The sequence below is a fragment of the Phyllostomus hastatus genome, unplaced genomic scaffold (assembly GCF_019186645.2).
Source record: "Phyllostomus hastatus isolate PE091 unplaced genomic scaffold, TTU_PhHast_1.1 phas_contig_34, whole genome shotgun sequence".
Lineage (NCBI taxonomy): Eukaryota > Metazoa > Chordata > Mammalia > Chiroptera > Phyllostomidae > Phyllostomus > Phyllostomus hastatus.
The window spans coordinates 59,414,811-59,438,878 of NW_025333857.1; the positions used below are offsets into that span (position 1 = coordinate 59,414,811).

The window sequence follows — 24,068 nt, forward strand, 5'->3', positions numbered from 1 at the left end:
TTACAATAATGCGTGATGAGTCCAGATTTAATTCGAGCTGTGAAAAGAGTATGAGTTTGAATTGCTGCACATAAAAATGAAAGGTAGAAGCTATTCGTATTAGTCTGTTGAGAGCTCTGCTCTAGAATTCACTTGAGATGAGAGCTCTAAATGTTGATCCTAAGTTGTAGTCTGAGGTAGCCCTTCAGAGGACAAAGGACAATTATTCCCAGTACTGCCTAATACTGGCAATACTGGCAGGGGCCAGGGGCTGACAGCTGGCAATGCGCCCCCAAGTGCCAGGGTATTACTTACTTCCACCTCTCTGACTCTTCCCAACTGAATGGGGCGGAACACCCCCCCCACCGTGGCCCCCCCCGCCCCCCGTGCAGAGCAACTTTACAGACAGTTTCCGCCTGTTGTCTCCTCCTCCGCTTACAAGCCCAGGGTCCTCAAATCTGCCCCTCACCAGTGCCCCGCCCACCACGTTGGAAAGGCTGTCCCTCTTCCTCGGGACCACAACGTTGCCCGAGCCCAGGGCCACGTTCTTATACGTGTGCCCAGAGGTTGTACAACACGACTGTGCTACTGTCGCCTCCCCCGTGCTTTTTCTTCTCACGTCCTAGGAAGGGAGGGAGTAGGAGAAACTGCACTTAGAGACATCACAAGCCTCTGCCTTTCTTTTTCATTTGCTACTGAGCCTGAGAGTTACACTGTCGGGTAGGGAGGAAAGTTAAAGAATACTCATTCGGGCTTTAAAAGTCAAAGCTACTACACTGAACCTGCCAATTCAGCACAGTGACAGGGGCCCAGGACAGCTTACACCCAGGGGGTCAGGGCTCATGATAGGGCACGGTCATGGTTACCGAGGTTGTAGATGAAAGGACTGATCGTGTCACCCACATTGTTCCCCCGTCCCTGTAAACACTTGGGTTCTACCATGGGCTCGAGATTGTTTCAGCACGGTATTACCACGGCCACTGAATCTAATGGGAGGCACAGAGTGTTTTTACGAGACCCTCATTAATAAAAAAAAAAATCAACCAAGGCTGTTATAAATATTCATATGCCACAGAAGAACTGTCTAAATTCACAGACAATTTTTACTGGGATGAACACTTACGGCTTTTGAATACTTTAGACTAGTGGAACTGTACCAAACAGACGCAGCAGGGAACTTACTGGAGTGGCCAGGCTGGTCTATTTCCTAACTAGCTGTCAATTAATTTTAGGAAAAGGGCTGCTTCTACAGTGTTCGACAAGTTTGCCTGTGTCAATGATCGCTATCATTTTCAGTGCCCTCCTTCATAAAGTCAAATTTGAACCTAAACTCAAGTCTATTTCATTGCTTATTGTAAAAGAATAGATTTTGAGTTATTTAACAGAGATGCTACAAAATAAGACTCAGAGACCCTCTTGCATTCAATGTCCAGAGGAGCTGTGTCTCAGGCATCACTCAGAAGAAGATGCAGGCCCAGCCCATGTGATCAGTAGCCCATGGTCAATATTCCATTGTATATCAAGGGTCTCAAGTTCACAGGCACAGAACTGGTCCTGTAGCAGGGAAGACGTCAGCAATTCCTGAGTTTCCTCCTTTTGGGGGGTTCCACAGAGACGGCCCCATCTTGAATCCAGGAATGGGGCCAAGCTGGGAACGAGGAAAGTCTGCAGGCCCCGCCGCACACCTGGGTAGAAGGTGCTGTGTGCAGGCACCTGAGAAGCTGTCATAACATCCGCCCCAACAGCAGTGCATCTGCCACACGTAGCACCCATTTGCAATCTGGACACGGAGGAGGAAAAGAGAGGCCATTGACACACCTTGGTTTTCCCACAGTGCATCCCTCAGAGTAATCTATGCCCATTCATGAGAAGCTGCACGAGAGATCAGCCATGATGACTCTGTGAGTGGCCAGGGCAGCCATCACCAACCTTGCTCTTCTCCCGAGACAGGAGCAGGAGCGCATCCCCCCAACCCTAAGGTGCAGTGACTCATGCCTTCGGCCTGCCGGCCTGCCGAGTGTCTGCTGAGCCCAGAACGCCCTCCACCCTCATCACTTTGATCCTCCTCAATCCCAGCTGTTCCTCCTGACTCCAACCCCACCCCCCACCGCTCCGCTTATTTTTCAAAAACAGTCTCACATACCACGCTGCTAAGAAGGAGAGGAATGCGAGGACAATCACAACAGCCATGGAGCCCAGCCCAACGCCTGCCATCTGCTGCAGCGTGAGCGACGAATCTGCGGGACAAAACCACACACTGAGAGGTGCATGGCCACCTGGGCTCTGTCTTAACCCCAAGCTCGGCCCCATTCAACAAACCATCCCCAAAATGCCCAGAATGCCTCCTGCCCCCTGGGTTTGCCCTGAGGATGTAAGGCCTAGCACAACTCAGCCCCAGGGTATTTCTAAAAAGGAAGCATAAAAGCAGGACACATGCAAGAGGCACAGAGTGAAAAAAAACTAATCTTGCCTAGCCTACAAATGTGGCAGCATCCTGTGTTGCTTTTGTTGGTCTTCTCTCAAGTCAATTACACTTGATTGACTTTTATGGGCAGTTCTCCTTTGCATTGAGGGACAAGTCATTCTGACATCACTCGAATGTTTCCCTTGAAAAGTGACAGTTCGCTGCAGGAGGTGAATATAACAAACAAATCCTCTCTGTTGGATAGTTATGTCACTTTCCCTACACATCAGCAAGAGTGGTACCTCTCAGCTCTGCTCAGCAGGCTGCCATGAGGATGAAATACAAAAACTGAGGGAAAAGGCCTTTGAAAGACATAAATATTTCTATTTGGAATGCATCACATGCCCACTGTGGGAGATCCTGGTTATAAACGTGAAAAGACCCACGTTTGAGTTGCACATTTGGGCCCAGTGACTGAATCAGAGTTTCATGCTCTAAACGGATGGTCTTGTTTTAATTTGCAAACACTTACTTAACATGCACTATGTGTCAGGCACTGTTCTAATTACCTTTCTTAAGCACCCAGTGGGTACTCTAATAATAGGAACAGGTATTATAATAATAGCACACCGAGTACCATTATTATTATTACCACGTTACAGTTAAGGAACTGAGGCACAGAGGCCCAAGGTCACCTAGCTAGCAAAGGACAGAGCCAGAATTCCAACCAAAACTGTCTGGCTCCAGAGTCTTTGCTTTTGACCACAGCACCATGCCTTCCCCTTGCGTATCTGACTGCTCTGTCTGCAGCAGAGTGGGCCCCTCCCATCTACAAGTCAGGGGTGCAGGCCCTGACCTGTGCTCCACAGGCCGATAGGAATGGGGCCTCGGGCTGCAGTAGTTCAAATTCCTCTTTGGAAGAATAAAAGTCTGTGTGACATGGTGCTACCAGACATTGAAGAGACATTAAGGGCTGACTCTATATGTATAGAATTAAAAATAAATGTATCACCAAGCCATGGAATAGATGTAAGATAATGAAACCAAGTGCAAATTTGACAGATGATTTGCTGGGCTGCCACTACTGACATATCAAATTATTTCATTATTTTGCACCCCCTTTTACTAACGCCCCAGGGATGTGCTTTGTCTGCCCTTTGGATAATCCAGCACTGCGTTGGAACAGCTGAAAATAGCGAGCAAAGATCTGTTGCCAGGAAAGGCAAGGGGCTTGAGAGGAAGAACAGTAGCCCCTGGACTTGAGATCCTCAAAACTCAGATGACTTGTTTGCTGGCAGTGAATGAGGCATGCTTGGGAGTAGTTCAAGGTACTTAACGTTTTCGTCATCTAATCTGCACTGTTCAATACAGTAGTCACTAACCACAGTGTGGATATTTAAATCTACATTCATCAAAATGAAAATTCAGTTTCTCTGTCACACTGTTTTAAACACTCAATTTCTCGTACACATTTCAAATCGGTAGTCAGGCTAGTGGCTACGAAATTGGAGCTCACGGCCTTAAAATCATCCCACGGCTGCAGGCAGTTCTGTGGAGCAGCACCGCCCAGATCCCCACAAGCAGGGTAAGAGCGGTGGGGTTCTACTGGAGACGCAGCACAGTCACTGTCCCCAGCAAAAGCAGCCATGGACTAGACCTCTTTGCTAAAGAACCCTGCAAGACTCCTTATCTCAGAAAGTGTTGTCAGGAGACTTTGTAGAAAAATGTGGCTTGTATAGTTTGGCTACATTTCGTATTCAGAAGAAAAAGACCTTGACATTTTAAGAAACTGTATTTTTTTATAAAATGAGAGGAGGAGCTGTGTGGTTAAATTAGCAACTGGAGAAAAATAAATGGGGAAGTGACTTCAATCGGTAAATATTGAAACAGTAGAGTATCGCAGAGGAATGAATACATTGGAACAAAACAGAAAGGCATTATTGAATTCACTTTCCATTGCTGCTTCATAAAGTACCATAAACTTAGCAACTGGCACCTACTTATGAGCTCACAATTCTGTGGGTCAGTAGTTCAGCCACGCTGTGATCAGGTCCTCTGCTCAGGGTCTTACAAGGCTGCAATCAAGATGCCAGATGGGCTGCGCTTCTCTGTTGGGGCTCTGGGGAAGAATTTGTTTCCCAGCTCCTTCAGGCTATGGGCTAAACTCAGTTCCTTGCCATGGTAGGACCGAGACCCCCTAAGAAAAGACAAGTGGACTAGTTGCTCTAAAGTACAGCAGAATGGCTAAAGAGAAGAGGAGATAGAAATCCTGTCCGTGGAGCAAATGTAAAAGCTTCAGGACAAAGAGGTGAGAGTTCAGGCCAAGAAGGAGGTCTAGGTAGAAATGCTTTGTTTCCCAAAAGAAGGATAACAATCTATTTAAAAACAAAAAAATAACCAGAACAGCCAGGAAACCAAACTGCATGGAAATCCGACAACCAAGGAGTCAAAGAAACATTCATGCAGGCTGTTAGAAGGAGCAGAGATGGCAGCCACATGGAGGAGAGGACACGCAGCATGGCGGCAGACCACGTGGGCGAGGCAGGGGTTGGTTGACCTGGGTGGGCCAGCATTTGCTCGGGGATAAGCCAGGAAGAACAACTAGGGAGCCAGACAGACCGCTAAACCCAGGGTTTCAGCACAGGAAATTAAAGACTCAAAACCTCTGGGTGTAAGAACCTGCAGAAATTGCACTGGTGGGAGAAACTCCCAGTCTCACAGAAGAGTCCATTAGAGAGACGCACGGGGTCCTAGAACATACACGAACACGCTTACCTGGGAATCAGCACTTGAAAGGGCACCATCTGCTTGTGGGAAGCGAGGGAAGTGACGGAATGTGGGGTGAGAGCCGAGCCAGCAGCTTCGCCCCTCTCGGACCCCTCCCCCTGACACAGCGCCACAATGTAGTGACGTGGGTTGCCCGGCTCTAGAGAATACCTAAGGCTCCACCCCTTACAACACAACAGGTGTGCCCAGGACAAAGAAAGATGACCCAAATGAAAGAACAGATCAAAACTCCAGAAAAAGGACTAAGCAATAAAGAGATGGACAACCTATAAGAAGCAGAGTTCAAAACACTGGTAATCAGATGCTCAAAGAAATGATTGAAAATTCGGTCGCAAAATAAAGGAGGAAGTGAAAGCTATACAAAGTGAAATAAAGGAAAATATGCAGGGAACCACCAGAGAAGGGAAGGAAACCAGGACTCAAGTCAACAGTTTGGAACAAAAGGAAGAAATAAACATTCAACCAGAAGAGAATGAAGAAATAAGAATTCAAAAAAATAAGAAGAGGCTTAGGGACCTCTGGGACAACTTGAAATGTTTCAACATGCGAAACATAGGGGTGTCAGAAGGAGAGGAAGAGAAAGAAATTGAAAACTTATTTGAAAAGGTAATGAAGGAGAACTTCCCCAGTCTGGCGAAAGAAATAGACACACAAGTCCAGGGAACACAAAGAGCCCCAAAGAAGTTAGACCCAAGGAGATCACACCAAGACATATCATAATTAAATACCCAAGATTAAAGATAAGGAGAGAATCTTAAAAGCAGCAAGAGAAAAGGAGACAGTTGCCTACAAAGGAGTTCCCATAAGGCTATCAGCTGATTTCTCAAAAGAAACCTTATAGGCAAGAAGGGGCAGGAAAGAAATATTCGAAGTCATGAAAAGCAAGGACCTACATCTAAGATGACTTTATCTAGTAGAACTATCATTTAGAATAGAAGGGCAGATAAAGTACTTCCCTGATAATGTCGAGTTAAAGTAGTTCACCATCACCAAAGCCTTATTATATGAAATGTTAAAGGGACTTATTTAAGAAAAAGAAAATAAAAAATATGAACAGTAAAATGACACCAAACTCACAACTATCAACAACCAAACCTAAAAAAAAAACAAGCTAAGCCAACAACTAGAATAGGAACGAAATCACAGAAATGGAGACCACATAGAGGGTTATCAGTGCAGGAAGAAGAATGGGTGGAATAGGTACAGGGAATAAGAAATATAACTGGTAAGTACAAAATAGACAGGGGGGGTTAAGAATAGCATAGGAAAAAGAACTTATATGTATGATCCACAGACATGAACTGAGGGACATAGGGAATGCTGGAGGGTGGGGCAGGGGTGGAGGGAGATAAAAGGGAGAAAAAATTGGGACAACTGTAATAGCATAATCAATAAAATATACTTTAAAACAATAAAATATTATCCACAAAGAAAAAAAAAGAAGAGCTTCAGGAAAAGAGCTTCTTCAGGAAGAAGATGGCACTTAATCTTGAAGAACAGGTGAGATTTCAATAGGGTATATGGCAGTGCGGGTGGAAGTAAGCGTGTAATCACATGAGCAAAGACATTAAGGAGAAAAGGCAGGGGCTATATTCAGCAAAGAGCTGGGGTACAGGTTTACATGCAGAAAATTGAGAGATGCAATTAGAAAGGTACATTGGTGTCATACTGAGGCCTCGGAAACAGGATGAAAAAGTAATGCAGAACTGTGGGAAACTATTGCAGGAAATACTAAAACCAGAGAGGTACGCCTAAGGTGCAAAATGTGGGCTGAAAGAGAAAATGTACACTGACTCAGAGGTTTCTGCCCACAACTGAAGAATGTTCCCTGATTATAGCTGATTATCATTTCACACATACCAAATGACCTCACTTTGTGACTCAAGAAATCACAGACTCATAGCATTTTGTGGCTGGAAGGGATCTTAGGGATCTCGGACAAGGGTATTGAGCCAAGTTAAATATAATTTGAAAGACATTCGGCTGATTAGTAGCAGATCTCGGGCAAGAGAGACCAGGCCTTTGCATTTCCCACCAAACCAACTGCTGTTTCCCTGGTAATATTCACAAAGCTCCTTTAGGGTCACTTTGCAGAAGGTAAACACGGTAATTCATGACAGGACAAGGTCAAGAATGGGGCTGTTGCTTGGAGTGAGTGGAATGGAACAATTTCTCCCATTCACAGAAGAAACTGCCGGAGGTTAGTACACAGCCCGAGTTAATTATGCACATAGGAAAACATATGCTAGAATTCCCTTCAGAATTCTGACATAACCATGGGTGTTCTGTTACCTCCCCGGCTTTCCAGTCGTTTGAATTCAAAGGCTCAAACTTGCTCTCAACGTTGGTTCTTAATTTGAGAGTGCGGAAAAAGGCACTTAGATATTTCCAAGGCAAAATCCTTCCTGTTTAACTTAATCACAGCAGAATGCAGCCAGCTCTTTGGCCACTTCCATCCAGTTTGAGTGTCTGTCAATCATACCAAACCGTTGCAGAAAGCAGTGAAATCTGGAAGTGATTGTTTCTGGGTCTGCCTGGGGTACTTGCACAGCCCCATTCTTCTGAAAAAGCACCTCTTTTCTTTGTGGCAACTCCATTCTCACCCTTTAAGCTTCAGGAAACAGACCAGCAGAAAAAAATTCCCAATGTTGGAATGTATGGTTGTTTCTTATGCCCTCATTATACCCGAGAAAGGGAGCTTAGCCTATTTGCACATGGAAAGGTAACAGCACATGTCTTTGTTGGGAGAGGTGTTCACTTACTATGCTACGTGAATAAGTCATACAAAGAAAGAGAAATACTATAGAACCTCACTCATATGTGGAATCCAACAAAGGCAAACTCATCAAAACAGAGAATAGAATGGCACTTGCTAGGGGCTGAGCGGTCAGGGAAATGGAGAGATGTTGATGTAAGGGGACAAATTTCCTATTATAAGATGAGTAAGTTCTGAGGATCTAGTGACTGTCATTAACAATCCTGTATTATAAACTGGAAAGTTGCTAGAATAGATCTTAAATGTTCTCTCTCTCTCTCTCTCTCTCTCTCTCTCTCACACACACACACACACACACAAATATATATAATGAGATGTTGGCAGTGTTAAGTAACCTTATTGGGGTAATCATTTCACAATGTACATGTATACCAAAAGACCACATTGTATGCCTTAAACATATACAATGCCATGCTAATTATATGCCAGTTCTATCTCAGTGGAGCTGGAGATACAAGAAAGAAGAGAGAAGCCCTGGCGGTCTGACAATACGTCATCAGACATGGGCAGTGGTCAGGTAACACGCCTTCCCAACTGAAAAATCAAGTCCTCCACCCGTGATGAAATGGGAGTGGGTAGAGATAAAAAGAGGGGAAATAAGATTAGGGGATAAGCAGACAGAAGAAAGAAGCCTAATCCCCCAGGGCCCTCTCAAACATTCCCTGCTGAGCACCCCGTACTGACAGGGTAAGGAATCCCCCGCTGTAGTAACGTGCCATTTACTGGAATCCTCCTGGAAGCCAGGTTACATCAGCTCTTCCTCACCACCCCAGCCTATTGTTTTATGCTGCTCTGAGGAAGGGAAGGAATGTGAGGAGTTACACTGAGACTGCGAGCTAAGGGCAGAATTCCTCAGGCTGTTGCCAGGACTCATAAACTGCAAGGAAAAGGTCCACATTCAAAGGTCATACACTTGACAAGATTTCTGGTATTAGCTACAAACTAATAGAATTCTGGGAATCAAATCCGCTGGCTGGCTGCCTTTTGGTTTAAAGAAAGAAAGGCACGGCGAGGGAAATCCCAGCCTGGAAACCAAGGCCGCAGGGCGTTGCTCAATCCCTAAGGCAATTCCCCTGCAGGGAGAGGTGCGTGTGGGGGAGCAGGTTTAAACTGTACAGCACAGCACTCACAGAGGGCCTTCAGGCCGTATCGCTCCGGTGTGGCTTTGGAGGAAATGGACAAGGGTACTCTCCCGTGGGGCAGAAAGACCGAGGCAGCCCAACGGACTGACCAAGGAACCCATTCTGCTGCCAGGGCAGGGGAGGCTGGCTTTTCCTGTCCATCATTGTTACGGGCCCCCTGACCAGTGCACAGCCCTCTATCTCTTCCTCCTTTCTAAGTGAGAGCACTCACTGTTTTTCTCTTCAGATTAGGTACTGTGGTTTGAGAATGGCTGAAGTTGCCATTTAGTCATAGACGACTCGGCAGATCATAAGAAGCACATCTGGATTAGATCAAGAGGAAAGGACCATGCCCAGGAATCTTGGTTTAGAGCTGGGTGTAGTAACAGGCCCCCCTTTGAGTTATCTTGCACTGGGGCTCCAAATTTGGTTATACAGAGGGCAATTCCATTTTCTTACTGGAAGGTATCTTTCTTAATAGTGTATACATATGTGTGTTACATGCGAAGCAGCCAAATGGTTGAAAGTGGGGGAATGTGGCAGCTCTTTGCTTTGGCCTGCCCACATGTCTTTCTGTGCCTCTTTTCCTGGAGGGGATCATGTCCCCCACTCACTGCAGCCCTGGTGGGGCTGTCAGTCACACTGGTCCACCTCCAACCAGTCATATGAATAAGCCCCAAACCCAAGGAGAGTAGATCATAGTACCCTATCACCTATTAGCAGTGATGCATCCAACAGATAGTCACGTAACCTAAGAGAAAAGACTCTTTCCCTGAACTGAAAAACTTTCTGTTCCTACTCAGGCTGCTAAGCTGGGGCAGCTGGTACACCTCCCTCCCCATGACATGGCTTATTGTCGAAGAAAAGGAGGCCCACTCACACTTAGAAGCAGAGCAGAGATAAGAGACAGACAGGGAGAATCCCACTCATGGTGTCAAGTCCGAAGTCCCAGTCCCTGGGGCCCTGGGAATGCTGCTCTTGTAGGGATTCTGTAAGCACCCAGCTCCCAACCCCTGTCCTTTTCAGCTATGGCTTTGCTTAAGCTAATACGAGATGGGTTTCTGCCACCGGTGATAATCTCAAAAGAAATCTCATTAACATAACTTGGTGCTGCAGATGGGACATAGAAATGAGGATAGCACTCGAGGCAGAAAATGGTTTTACCTTTCACCTGAGCCCAGACCGCGCAGGAGCACCTTCTCACCTACAAAGGGAAACACAGCAACATGTTTAACGAGATGGCATTGCTGCTGGTTGGAACAGCACACGTCAGCCCTCTGAGTTTCAGGGGTTTAGCTCTTCATTTGGACTACAACATCTTCAGCGTCTCATCTAGCTCCAACATAGTCCAACTTAGCTGCATGATCACCAAGTGGTCAGTGGACTGGCAAGTGTGACCTCAGGGCTCACTTCCACAGCTTTCCATGGATCTCAGGAAGCACACACTATGGGGCACACACTATGGGGCACCAACAGGCACAGCAGGACATTTCACTGCCCTTGCCAGCTCTGAGCAACTGGCACTGACTGCCTGGAGAATGATGTTGATAAGATTCTGTGGGCACATCCAGGTTCAGCAGGAAGCTTTGATGCATGTGATAGACAAGGTATTGGAACTCCTGGCATAGAGTAATACTTCACCTATCTAGGTAATACTTATCTGGTTACCCCATTTACCAAAAATGTAGCCAAGAACCAGGGAGAAAGCAAAAAGAACACGTATGAAAGCTCATCTGTGGTCGAAGAGACTCACAGACTCACTGGAATGGAATGCCTTCTCTTCTTCTCCCCGACTGTTGTTATTTTATGCATACTTGTCTGTTAGGAATGCTGAGATTACTGTCTATGATAAAACACAGCAAAATATTCCCCAGAGGAAACTGAATAGCAGGGATTAAAGAAAGATTTTCCAACTTCAACTGAGATTCTTTTTCAAGTGACAGCCTTGGGCATTTTTATTTTATTTAAAATAATGACACAAAATATTTACACTGAAAAATTCTGGGGAAAGTTTAAAATGCCTATAAGGTTTCAACGGTGATGAAATTTTGCCTGACGCTAAGAGCATGGAGTCCATCTGACAAAAGATAATATGTAAGAATAATCAGTGCAGGATGTATTTCAAGACAATGGAGGAGAAAAAAAGGCCACACACAGCAAGGCAGTTACTAGGGAACTGTGTGTAGTAAAAGAGAGAAATTGGCAGGGACAGGTGAAGAAGGGAGCTCATTAAAATGAAGCACCTTGATGAGATTTGCATTTTATAAAACCCTTTCTGGCAGCACTATGGAGAAAGGTGATAGGCAGAACACGGGACCAGAAGATGAGTTAGAAAACCAACACTCAGGCAACAGATGCTGAAGACTAAACAGTGCTAGTGAAGAAAGGGAAGTGATTTTAAAGAGCATTAAGGTAATAGAATTGACATAATATGTCCATGATGATGGACTGGATAAGAAAATAAGAAAAAGGGAGAAGACAATTATTCTCACATTTCTGTCTTAGTGACTGGGAGCATGGTAATACTATTCATTGGGACAGATACACAAAGTGGGGAAAATGAAGGACTTGGAAAACTAGAACTTCCTGATTTCAAATTTTACTTACAAAGCTACAGTAATCAAAACATTGTGGTTTCAAGGGAAGAAAACATAGAGGAAAAGCTTCATGAAATTGGATTTGGCAGTGATTTCTTGGATATGATGGCAAAGGCAAGGGCCAAAAGAAAAGTATTGCATTTCATAAAAATCAAGAATTTCTGTGCCTCAAAGGACAGTATCAAAAGATTAAAAACTTGACCTATAGATAGAACAAAAATATTTTCAAATCATATATCTCATAAGGGATTAATATCCAGAATACATAGAGCAGAATACATTATGTATCCAGAATACATAAAACTCAATGAAGAAATAATTCAATTAAAAATGGATAAAGGACTTAACCATTTTTCCAAAGAAGATATACAAATTGTCAAAAGCATATGAAAAGATACTTAACATTGCTAATCATCAGGGAAATGCAAACCCAAACCACAATGAGACAGCACCCCGAGTCCATTAGGATGGCCATTATCAACAGCAAACAGCAAGTGCTGGAGAGGACGTGGGGAAAGTGACAGCCTTGTGAACCCTTGGTGGGAATGTAGAATGATGCAGCCGCTGTGGAAAACAGCATGGCAGTTCTTCAAAAAAAAAAAAAAAATGGAATTACCACGTGATGTGGAAATTCCACTTCCGGGCATATACGAAAGGATTCTAAAAGCAGGGACTCAGAGACATATTCGCGTGCCTATGTTCATGGCAGCGTTATTTATAATAGCCAATAAATGGGAGCAACCCAAGTGTCCATCCACAGATGAGTGAGTAAGCCAGGTGTGGTGCTCACATCCAATGATATATTTTCAGCCTTAAAAAGGAAGGAAATTCTGGCACATGCACAACACGGGCGAACCTTGAAGACATTGTGTTAAGTGAAATATGACAATCACGCAAAAAGACAAATCCTACAGATTCCGTTTATATGAAGTACCTGGAGAAGTCAAGTTCGTAGAGACAGGAAATAGAAGGGTAGGGCGTTGTTGGGGGACAGGGGTTGTTCAATGGCTAGAGAGCTTCAGTTGTGCAAGATGAAGAGAGTTCTAGAGATTGGGTGCATAGTGATGTAAATGTATTTACTACTACTGAACTGTATCCTCAACATTATTAAGATGGTAAATTTTATGTTATGTGTATTTTACCACAATTAGAAATAAATCACTATTATAACGTTCTGGAATTAGATGGGCACTTATAACGGTTGTACAACCTTGGGAATACACTACAAAGCCACAGAATTGCATGGTTTAAATGGGTAAATTACGTGGTGTGTGAACTGTATCTCAATAATGCTGTTTTAAAAAGAAAAATAAATACATCACTACTGATTTTAATATGACTATAACACTAATGTATTTGAAACCCAGGGGGGAACCAATTCCAATTCAAGCACACAAGTCCACATAAAAAAATTTTTCAAAGCCCTGTCCGTCTCCTTTGGCATCCCAAAGAATAAGCACGTGCTCTACTCAGCTGCATTGAAAAAGAGGTAACAATGATGTTACAGGGAAGTTCCCCATAGGATTTTTATCATAACCTCCCATTTTATTCCCTCTGTCATAGACTGGATGTTTATATCCCCCCAAATTCATAGATGGAGCCCTAACCCCAATGCGATGATATATATAGAGGTAGGGCCTTGAGAGGTGATTAAGTTTAGGTGAGGGCACGAGGGTGGGGCCCCGTGATGGGATTAGCACCCACATAAGGTGAGGAAGCCACCAGAGCTCACTCACTCACTGTCATAGGAGGACACAGCAAAAAAGACAGCTGTCTATAAGCCTGGAAGACAGCCCTCATCTGGGAACCGAAGTGGCCTGCACCTGAATCTCGGACTCCCCAGTCTCCAGAACCATGAGAAATACGTGTCTGGTGTTGAAGCCACCCAGTCTGTGGTATTGTCGAATGGCAGCCACGCCCAGTCTGAGACTCGTCCAGACCAACGTCTCCGCCTGCGACGGTGGCTCTCTGACAACCTCCAGGCTATACTCAGACTGTACCTCAGTGCCGTGTCTACGCCATCCAGGGTCTCCAGGCAGTTCTCCAGCACGAAGCCCTTGTCCAAGCCATAGACACCTTTTGAACAAGTTCAGGGCACTATATCCTGGGCTTTAACCTTCTAATTCTTAATTCCTATATTACTGTCACTAAACACTATTAGACCTCTCTGCTACTTGGACACATTCTTAAAAGTGAACGTTAGTTTAACATCAAACATGATAATGGCACATTAGACTTGTGTCCTATACAGAATTTAATGGAGTGTCTCAGTTTTAAAATGTGATGAATCTTATACTGGAAATGGCTCAAATTCATCAGTCAAGAGACGTTTCTATTCTGTTAACACACTCCAGTTTCGATGACCCATCCACATGAATGTCCACAAAACCTATAGAGTTCTCCTAGGGCAACCAACACAATGGTTATTCCAGATCTTCCATCCCTGACTGACTGATCCAGCTCTTGCTAATCTGCTTGTCCAGCTCATTATGTTTATTTATTATGTGATGAGTATTAGGTTCTATGCTTCCTGAAGGGAAACTGCTAGAAGAACACAGCCCTGCTAAGGACAGGGGAGAGGAGGGCCTACCCACTAGCCACGGCAGTGATGGCAGGACTGAGCTGCATGCATCTGCCCCTCTCTCCAGTTTTCGGGAGGAGGGGAGGCAGCAGCCTGGCTAGAGGACAGGGAAGTGACAGAGAGATCTAGAGATTCCTCTCCAACTTGGGTTTCAGCAGCGTGCCAGAATGAGGGCATCTGTGAAGCTCAAGAGGAGGAACCCAAACCAGGTCAGGCCCGACGCTGACCCAGCCCGGTCCCCCCGGAAGTTCAGACCATCACCCTCCAGAAAGGTTTCACCTGCCCGTCCTTTATAAAGGCAAAGGATTCAACACATTCCTATGGTTATTGTGTGCAGTGTCCATCTCAAATGATGGAAAAACGAATATTCAAATTTCATGTGAAGAAGAAAACAGAGAGTTCATAAGAGCTTTTAAAGAAATGTACCTTATTCCATTCGCTTATGATTCGCAATATAATGCAATAATCATTCCCTATTTTCAAGGGTGCATTATAATATTTCCCATAGTACAGCCTGTCTCCAACAGCTATCTCCATGGCCTCCTCTGGAACATCTCTGGCCAGTAGTTCTGCAGCCACGTATCCATTGGCATCAGAAGCATTGCTAAAGAACGAGGCAGCCCCTTGAGAATCACAGGAAAACGTGCTTTGGAGAGCCAGGGGAACCACTAACACCTGATAGGAACTGGAAGGAAAAAGAAAATGTCTATCAGACTCTGGCATGTGGGACTCGTTCATTCATTTACTCCTATTTATTGAGTGGCTGCAATGAGATGAGCACTTTTCTAAGCACTGGAGATACAATACTGGACTAAAACAAAAAAAGCCCTTGCCCATGTGGGATTTAGTCTGACAGCTCCGGCAGTCAAGGAACTCCAGTTTTAAACCTACAGTGTTATTGCCAGATGACCCAGGGGGAGGGATGTCTTTGAGCTCTGGCTGCTGGGTGCCAAGGACATCCTCTTTAGCTGAGAGAAGTTGTCGCACACGTCACTGCCTGCCCTGGGCATGCGTGCATGTCATAATGTTGACCTAATCCATGGTTTTCAGGTGGGCAGACATAGCCCAGCTGTGGAAAGGGTTTAGCAGTCACATGGAGGCTGGCTGCCCACAGGACGTCATGTACTAAGCCTGCAGAAAGGCTCCAGGAGATCACATGGTAGCCTAACATGGAACTCATGTGATTGGCATTTCCCGCAGTTCACACTGAAGTTCATGTGAGATCAACGAGAAGCAAGGAGTACAAGGTCACCACGGGTTAATCCAGTCTGACGACATTCTGAAATAGCCGGAAGGGCAAAATGTCACAGGCATATTGTGAAACTGTTTCCTAACCATGGACACAGACACACACTGGCAATCAGGTGTCCTTTGGTCATGTGTTTTCTTATTTATCTCCCCAAACAGAAAACCTGTCAGTGAAAGGAAGCTGAAGAACAAAATTTCACTGAGCATGAATCAGGCCTCCCTTTTTATTACCATCTACTCAGGACATAGCTCCTGCCTCTGCCTTTAGTCATTGTCTAAACAGCTGCTTTCTCAATCAGGCTTGATAGCAGGAATCTGAGTGATTCACTCCCCTATCTTTGCAAGTCCTTACACAGGCCTCTGGCTGTGGCCGACTCCCTACTCATGTTTCCTGAGTTAAAATTTCAGTAAAGAGGAAAAATATGCATCAACACAAGATACGATTAGGAGGATTTCCAAAGCTCCTTCCGCCACATAATCCTGTTTTACCAGCAATGTACCCGTCCCGTTCCACATGCTAGTGTTCGCTGAAGGCCCACAAGTCACTGGGCTGAGCAAAGGGAGCCCTCCCCCACAGCATGTGTTGGGCTTGGCAAGTCTCCATTCTGAGCGTCACAGGTGTCCTTGGGGCCCTGATTTCCACAAAGTCTGGGTTCACTTTGGCAAAGGTTTTTTTAGGAAAGGGACAAAGGAAAGCCTGCAGGACAATGAGTTGTCACTGCCATCACCAGCCAACATTTACTAAGCACCCACTGCCTAAAAGGGATGACCTATAACAACATACTTTCCTGGGGCTCGAAGGTGTCCCTATGATTCATGGCTGTGAGGAAGAAAGTAAATGTTGCCACAGCCCCATCCTGTCCATAAGCATATCTGCAAACTCCTCTCTCATCATTCCAGGTAAGTGGTCACGTTCAAGTGCAAAGCCAAGGCTCTCTTGAACTATTCGACTCTGTACATCGCCCACGAAAGGCACTATTCATGTGGCAGAAAGCAGTCTCCGCAGTTAGTGTGATAATCACCTGAGCTGCTGGATAATTATACAGATTTCTAGCTCCCATCCCAGACCCACTGAATTCAAATCTCCCAGACTGGACTCTGAGACTTTGTCTCGCTGATAAAGCAGCCCAGGTGATCCCTGCCATCTCACAAGTGTGGGTGACACCGTCATTGAGAGAGCCCAGGAACAGGCCCTCGTCCACCCAAGTTCACCAAGTGGGGGACGAGAGCCTCGGTCCAGATCCCCGGCTTCACCGTGTGCCCCAGGCCACTGCCCTTTCTCAATAATGCACAGAGCAGACTCATGCCTGCCTCACACACTGGCCACGCTGCTACCCGCAGTTCAAATCAGATATAGTAGACGGGCCGAGGAAACCACCCCACCTGCCTCCTGGTCATTAGCCCTGAGGATGTTTTAGGGGAGCAGTCATGGCTGTTGGAAACGTGGCTGTTCCAGAAGGACTTTTCCCCTCTTTCTCACCACCACCCTTCCTTGAATGACTCACAGATCTCCACTTCCTGTTTGGGAGGCTCAGGTCTGCATAAGCCCCAAGGGCTGACTGTCATTCGGCTTTTCTTTTTGCCTTATGTCATGATTTGGCCCAAGTATCACATGTGCTCTTGCAAATCCCCTCAGGAAGTGATATCACAACTTCTGTTCTCTTTATAGCAATAGAATCACAGTGCATTCCAGGCACTTGTCAGGAATCAAGAAACAACAATTTAGGCCACATCCATTCCTGGAAAGACCTTTGAGCGTTTACTGAACTTAAACTAATGGAAAGAAAAAAAAACACAAAACTCTAAGTTTCATTATAAATGGACACACAGATAATATCTCCAGATGTTCTTTTTACAGTATCTCACACTTGGTTCTACCTTGACTGCTCTGAAGGGTCATCAGACTGACCGGGTCAAGAGAGATAGGCAACAGCAGTTAGTCAAAGGCAGCAAGGTCACTGTTACCTTCTCGACTTACTCCCGTCAGCAAGCTGCTCATCTCCACAGGCAAACCTCTCTTTTCCTCTCTAAAAAAGGGAATAATCCTGCTTTTGTAATTCCACCACGACCTTTGTAAATAAAGTGCTTAATTGAACACAGCGTCCTCCTCCAAACTACTACTCCCCCTCCTGCTACCCTGCTACTGTCTGGGATCCCAGAAGCAGTCATTAACTACGTGAAATTTCACCCATAACTCAATATGTGAATGAAGTAAAAGAATGATCCAAATGACCATTTCAGAAGCCCCCTGTCCTTAAATAAAGGAAAATATACTCTGGTTTTGGCCAATAGGATGATGCTCCTGGCTCCACCAGGCACACGTGGAGATGGGCATGTGAAGGATAACATCTGGCACATCGCCGACACCGATGAGCAAAGAAAGGCACGGGCTTAAGTTCTAGAGCTAAGCCACCCAAATGCTGGTCTCTGGCCCTTTAGAAGTCTCTCTCTTTGTTTGGAAAGGTGCTGGTTGAAATTAAGGGTCCAGTCTGTGCCCAACTATTCAAGTGCTACCACCCAGAGATTCCAAAACACTCCATGAGGATTGCTGGGCAGCCGTGGGAAAGGGGCTGCTACTGACCTGATTGGCCCGTTGCTCTCCTGGGCCTTCCTCAACCTCAGGCGTGGGAGGGGCCCTCCGTGCACGGTGAAAAAGTCTACTTCCGGAAGGGGAGGCTCTGAAAACATATGGAAAAGAAGAAAAGAGTATGATAGGATAAGTAAAAGCACGAAGAAGGTGGTCCTTGTGGGGCCATCGAAAGGAAAGTTATAATGGAAGGAGTGATGAGCATATTCCGATACATAGTACAATAGAGACGGTCTTGAAAACATGACGCTAAGTGAAATAAGCCAGACACGAAAGGACAAATATTGTATGATTCCACTTATATGAAATATCTATAATAGGCAAATTCATAGACATGGGAAATAGGTTAGAGGTTGCCAAGGATTGAGGGGGTGGGTAGGGAATGTGGAGTTAATGGTCAACAAAGTTTCAGTTTGGGGTGATAAAAACATCTTAGAAATAGGTAATGGTGATAACACTGTAAATGTACTTAATGCCAATAAATCATGTACTGAAAAATAGTTGAAATGGCACATTTTTTAAAAATATATTTTATTGATTATGCTATTGCAGTTGTCCCAATTTTCCCCTTTGCCCCCTTCCACCCAGCACCCACATTCCCACCAGCAATCCTGCCCCGCTTAGTTCATGTCCATGGGCCATGCATGTAAGTTCTTTGGCTTCTCCATTTCCTATACTGTTCTTAGCACCCCTCTGTCTATTTTGTTCCTACCAATTTGTACTTCTTAATCTCTGCACCTTTTCCCCCATTCTCCCCGTTCCCCCTCCCAGCTGATAACCCTCCACATGATCTCCATTTCTGTGTTTCTGTGCCTGTTCTGTTTGCTTAGTTTGTTTTTTAGTGTCAGTTGTTGATAGTTGTGAATTTGTTACCATTTTAATGTTCATAGTTTTGATTTTCTTTTTCACATAGAATGCCCTTTAGCACTTCATATAATAATGGCTTGGTGATGGTGAAACTCCTTTAGTTTTACCTTATCTGGGAAGCACTTTATCTGCCCTTCAATTCTAAATGATAGCTTTGCTGGATACAGTCATCTAGCTTGTAGGTCCTTGCTTTTCATCACTTTGAATACTTCTTGCCAGTCCCTTCTAGCATGCAGAGTTTCTTTTGACAAATCAGCTGACAGTCTTACGGGAACTCCTTTGTAGGTAACGCTCTACTTTTCTCTTGCTGCTTTTAAGATCTCTAACTTTCACCTTTGGCATTTTAATTATGATGTGTCTTGGTGCGGTCCTCTTTGAGTCCATCTTGTTTGGGACTCTCTTTGTTTCCTAGACTTGCATATTTCCTTCACCAAATTAGGGAAGTTTTCTTTCATTATTTTTTCAAATAAATTTTCAATTTCTTGCTCTTCTTCTTATTCTTCTGGCACCCCTATGAACTGGATGTTGGCATGTTTGGAGAAGTCCCATACTCTTCTTACACTATCCTTCTTTTTTGCATTCTTGTTTCTTTTTTCTGTTCTGGTTGAACGTTTAATTCTTTTTCATGTTCCAAATCATTGACTTCAATCCTGGCTTCAGAAGGAAGCTGTTGGTTCTTCACTGTTGGTTCTCTGTAGATTTTTCTTTATTTCACTTAGTGTAAACTTCATTTCTTTCTTTATGTCGTTGCCATACTCAGTGAGTTCTTTGAGCATCGTGATCACCAGTATTTTGAACTCTGCATCTGATAGGTTGGCTATCTCCATTTCATTTAGTTCTTTTTCTGGGGTTTTGTTCTGTTCTTTCATTTGGGCCATCAATTTGGTAGCCTCCCTGTATTTGTTTATGTGTATTAGGTAGAGCTGCTTTGACTCACTGTAAAATTGTCTTGGGCAGAGCCTTAGCTAATCACCAGAGTGGGGCAACCCACTTCATCGCTTTGTGGCTCTGTGCATGCTAGTCAAGATGGAGGCATAAGCAGACATGCTTCACCTCATTGCACAACCATGAAAAGGAATTACAACCAAATCTCTAAACAGATAACACCCAGAACCATCAGAAAACTGAACTCTATGGAAGTTTGACAACCAAGGATTTAAAGAAGCCACATTCATGCAGACAGGTAGGAGGAGTGGAGATGCAGAGATGGGGCAGAGAGGCAAGGAGATGTGTTGTGGTGCATAGAGGCAGCGGCAGCAGTAGAACAGGCACAGGTGGTCGCATGTTCACATGTGGTGGATAAAAATCAGGAGGGATACCTTGGGAGCAAGTGATCCCAGTCCTGATTTTTATCCACCACACATGAATGTGGGACTGCCCGTTCCACCCCCTCTCCACGCCACTCCTGTCTGCACTCCTCTCTGCTCCTGCCCACCTCTCCGAGACTCCGACCCTCCTACCCATCTGGATGAATGTGGCCTCTTTAAATCCTTGGTTGTCGGACGTCCATGCAGCTCAATTTTCTGATGAACTGGGGCGATATTTGTTTTGTAGTCTAGTAATTTTTGCTGTAGTTGTGCAAGGAGGCAAAGTGTATTTATCTACACCTTCATCTTGACTGGAAGACTCCAAAATGGTGCATTTTATGTTACATACATTTTACCAGAATAAAAGAAGTGACACCCCAGCACTGATGGAGGGTGGATGCTGTGGGTATTATCATTTACTTGGTGGGTAGGTACCTATTTGGTGGGGAAGACCAGCCAAAACATTAGACTTCTAGATCCTTTATAATCACACAGCTCTCTGTCCTTCTTTTGCTTCCCCCAGCAATCAGATTCCCCAAATAGCTTTTCCACTGGTAGGAGAATATACAATTTGTCTGACACCAGCGTTTAGAATCTAATTGGAAGCAGCATTCATTCACCAGCTGCCATTCTGCCTTGTGAGTAACACACCTTAGATGTCTTGAGCACTAACCAAATGTACTAGATGTGTCCTGTATATGTCTCATCTCACTTTATCTTCTCCACAATGCTATCAAGTACATGAGGTTTACAGACAGGGGGAGGAAGAGAAAAAAAGAAGCAACAAAATGTGAATGTCCCCATTTCTGGCCCTGAACCCTGCCACAGTGAAATCAAGGACTAGGAGACTGAAGTAAACTGTATTTACCCAAATAGAATATAGCTGTGGGGTAGAAATTCTCAATACAAACTTTAATAAATAAACCCTTAGACCTTCGTAGATAGTTTTTAAAGCTCTACTGAGTAAGTGATTCATACATCACCATTTGACACACATTAATTAGCCACCTCTATACACCAGGCACCATGTGAGGCTGTAAGAAACAGCCATCGAAGTCATGGTTCCTGCTTTCCAGGAGTTCAGAGTCTGATTGTGGAGATGGTTTGGGGACCTGCAATGTGTAGAGGAGCCATGAGAAAGTGATACACCTGGCCAAGGGCAGGAGGGCGAGCCATCGAACACAGAAACAGATGCACGCAGGGGAGGAGGTGAGAGAGAGCAGGCAGTAGGTCAGCGTGGCGGAAAGCTGAGTCCAGCATAAAGTGAAAAGTGTGGGCAGAGGTCAGCTTCGAGGTCCTAGAAAAAAGAAGTCATTTATGACTCCTGGACAATGTGTGTTTTAGAATCACAACAGAGATGGCTCCTGGGAAAAAGAATTGGAAAAGAGCACATGCAGGTCACCCAGGATCTACGTGAGGAGTGCCAGGGGTCTGAGGCAAGTGGTGGCCCTGAGGACGGAGGCAGCACGCAGATGCGAGAGTCCCTCGGGGCAGGGGCGGACCAGAATGTGGAGGAAGACGAGGAAGGGAAGGGGAAGGAATCTGGGCTTAGGTTTTGGCGACTGAGTCAGCGGTGATGACCTTCGTCCAGGTCTGGGGGGGAAAGTTCAGAAGCAGCTCACTACTAGATGTGAAGTTTGAAATGCTTGTTGAACTGTCTGGCAGATGGTGGAAATATTTTGCGTTGGCCAAAAAGTCTGTTTAGTTTTTTTCTGTATAGTAAAAGGCACATTTTTCACTTTCACCAATAAGTTTATTGAAATGGATATTTTGACTGTGTCAGCTATCTCCTGCTATTGGCCAGGGGTGCTGCTAACCATCTTCCAATGCATAAGACAGCCCCACAGCAAAGCATTATTTGGCCACAATGTCAATAATACCAAGAAACTTCACAAACCACACCTGACATGTTAGATCAGTCACGGCACCTTGTCCATACACTGCACAGATCATTTTTTAGCATTTCAGTTGCATTTTTACCTTTCTTGAAATAATAAAGCATAATATGCTAAAAATATTATATATTTCCTTCCATCTTCAATATTAAAATAGCTGCACAAAAATTCACCAATTGTGACTTTTTTAATGCATGCTGATACTTTGACAGCTGTCATAATACAATCTGACAAAGTTGTTTCCAATAAAGTTAAAAACAATTAAGTGCTACTAGAACCATCTTATGGGGGGGGGGATGAACTTTTTGGCCAACCCAATACGTGTGAATGCCTCTCAGCCTCTTGGCTAAGACCAAGTGCAGAAATACAGGTCCAGAGCTTAGGAGCACACTGTGGGTTGATACGCAGTCAGTCATTAGGAGAAGAGGCTACGGTTACTGGGGACCATGGAAATGCGTCTGAGAAAAGCCGAGGGCCCGGAGCAAACCACCGAGCACTGCGGGTATCTAAGACAACGAGGGAGAGGGAAAGCCCCCTGTAGCTTTTGTTAAACAGCACTAAATCTGCAATTTCTTCCAGAGTCACCCAGGCACAGTCGCACAGATTACGCATTAAGCCTGTGGGATTGGCAGGGACCCTAGAAGGACCTGGAACAGCCCATGCTTACAGTCAAGGCCTCACACAAAAGTGCTGAAGGTCTCTGCCATCTCCAACAGGTGTGCAGAAAGGGAGTCCAGAACGGACACACCTGAGCAGGACCGACGCCAGCATCCTGCGGCGATGATGGGGAGAGGGGAAGGCAGTTTGAAGAGCCCTGCCCCATGCCCACCAGGAATGTGCTCCTTCCAGACTGAGAACAGCTGCCCCCACCCTTCATGCGGTCACTGAAATGCCCTTTCCTTTGCGGCGTTGTGTTCGTTTTGTTGTCACAGTAAAGTAGGTGGTTTTCATCACATGTTTCCTGTTCTCTGCCCAGTGGGAGATGAACCGTTCACTCTTTCTGCCTGTGTGCCCCCTCCTCGGGCCCTTTCAAAGTATTCCTCTGTTTAATCTCTTCTCTGAGATGAACAGCTATAGCTCCTCTGATCTCTTGGTTAACCTTCTAAAACCACTCCGTTTCTCAACACCCTTGACGGCAGCAGAAGAAAGTGCTCACCCGGCCCAGCAAGGGCGGCCCCGCAGCCCCCGCGGGAAGCAGCCCCTGCTCCGTGGCTGTGTCCTGGAGAAGCTGCCCTTTCCCTTTGGTTCTCCCCATGCCCCTGCCAGCCAGTTGATCCAGCCACCCGCCATGTGACTTCTACACTGTCTTCTGCTCCGCCTGCTCAAGGCCCTCCCCACCTTAGATTTTAAGCACTCTACTTGCATTTAATGTAATGCAACCCCTCTAATGTAAAAGCATGAACTTCATTAGGCTCATCTTAGCCACATTTCGAAGTCACATAACTTGAATGGCTAGCTGTATTTTCCAAGGTCTTCCTTCCCATCCCCCCAACCGCTGCCCTTGGCAGATCTCTTCTGCCTCCCCTTCGCCTCATGGCTGATTAAAAACAAATTAGACTCAAGGCAAGAAGCAGGCCGTGTCAGGAGAATGTAGTTCGTTCATCCTGGGTTTGTAAGATGAAGAAGCCCCAGAAGGGAGACCCTCACTATCATTCCTGGGTGCTGACAACATCCATCCTCTCCTAGAAGCAAATGACAAAGGAAGATATGGGGACTGCCGTGTGAGAAAACTTTGAAGAGTGTGAAGAAAAATAAAGGAAGGAGAACTTGTCCTAAAAAAATATTAAATGTATTATAAAATTAGAATAATTGAGATTTCGGTCAAGACGGAGGCATAGGTAGACATGCCTTGCCTCCATGCACAACTACAGAGAAAAGCACAAGTAGACTGCAGAACAAATATCACCCGGAATTTCAGG

General features: G+C 45.1%; 1 protein-coding gene across 2 annotated transcripts in view; it reads right to left on the minus strand.

Moving 5' to 3' along the window:
• Window positions 1-376: 376 nt before the first annotated feature.
• Window positions 377-24,068, minus strand: part of SUSD1 (sushi domain containing 1) — a 101,986-nt gene continuing 78,294 nt past the window's right edge. Inside the window, exons 13-17 of one of the 2 annotated variants that reach the window (XM_045840897.1) lie at window positions 18,075-18,171; window positions 14,672-14,930; window positions 10,232-10,271; window positions 2,123-2,216; window positions 377-1,759 (exon numbers count right to left, since the gene is read on the minus strand). In XM_045840897.1, the coding sequence (XP_045696853.1) occupies window position 1,759; window positions 2,123-2,216; window positions 10,232-10,271; window positions 14,672-14,930; window positions 18,075-18,171 (491 nt within the window). In that variant the 3' untranslated portion in view covers window positions 377-1,758. The remainder of the gene's footprint in view (window positions 1,760-2,122; window positions 2,217-10,231; window positions 10,272-14,671; window positions 14,931-18,074; window positions 18,172-24,068) is intronic. The other variant, XM_045840898.1, reaches the window with a different exon arrangement.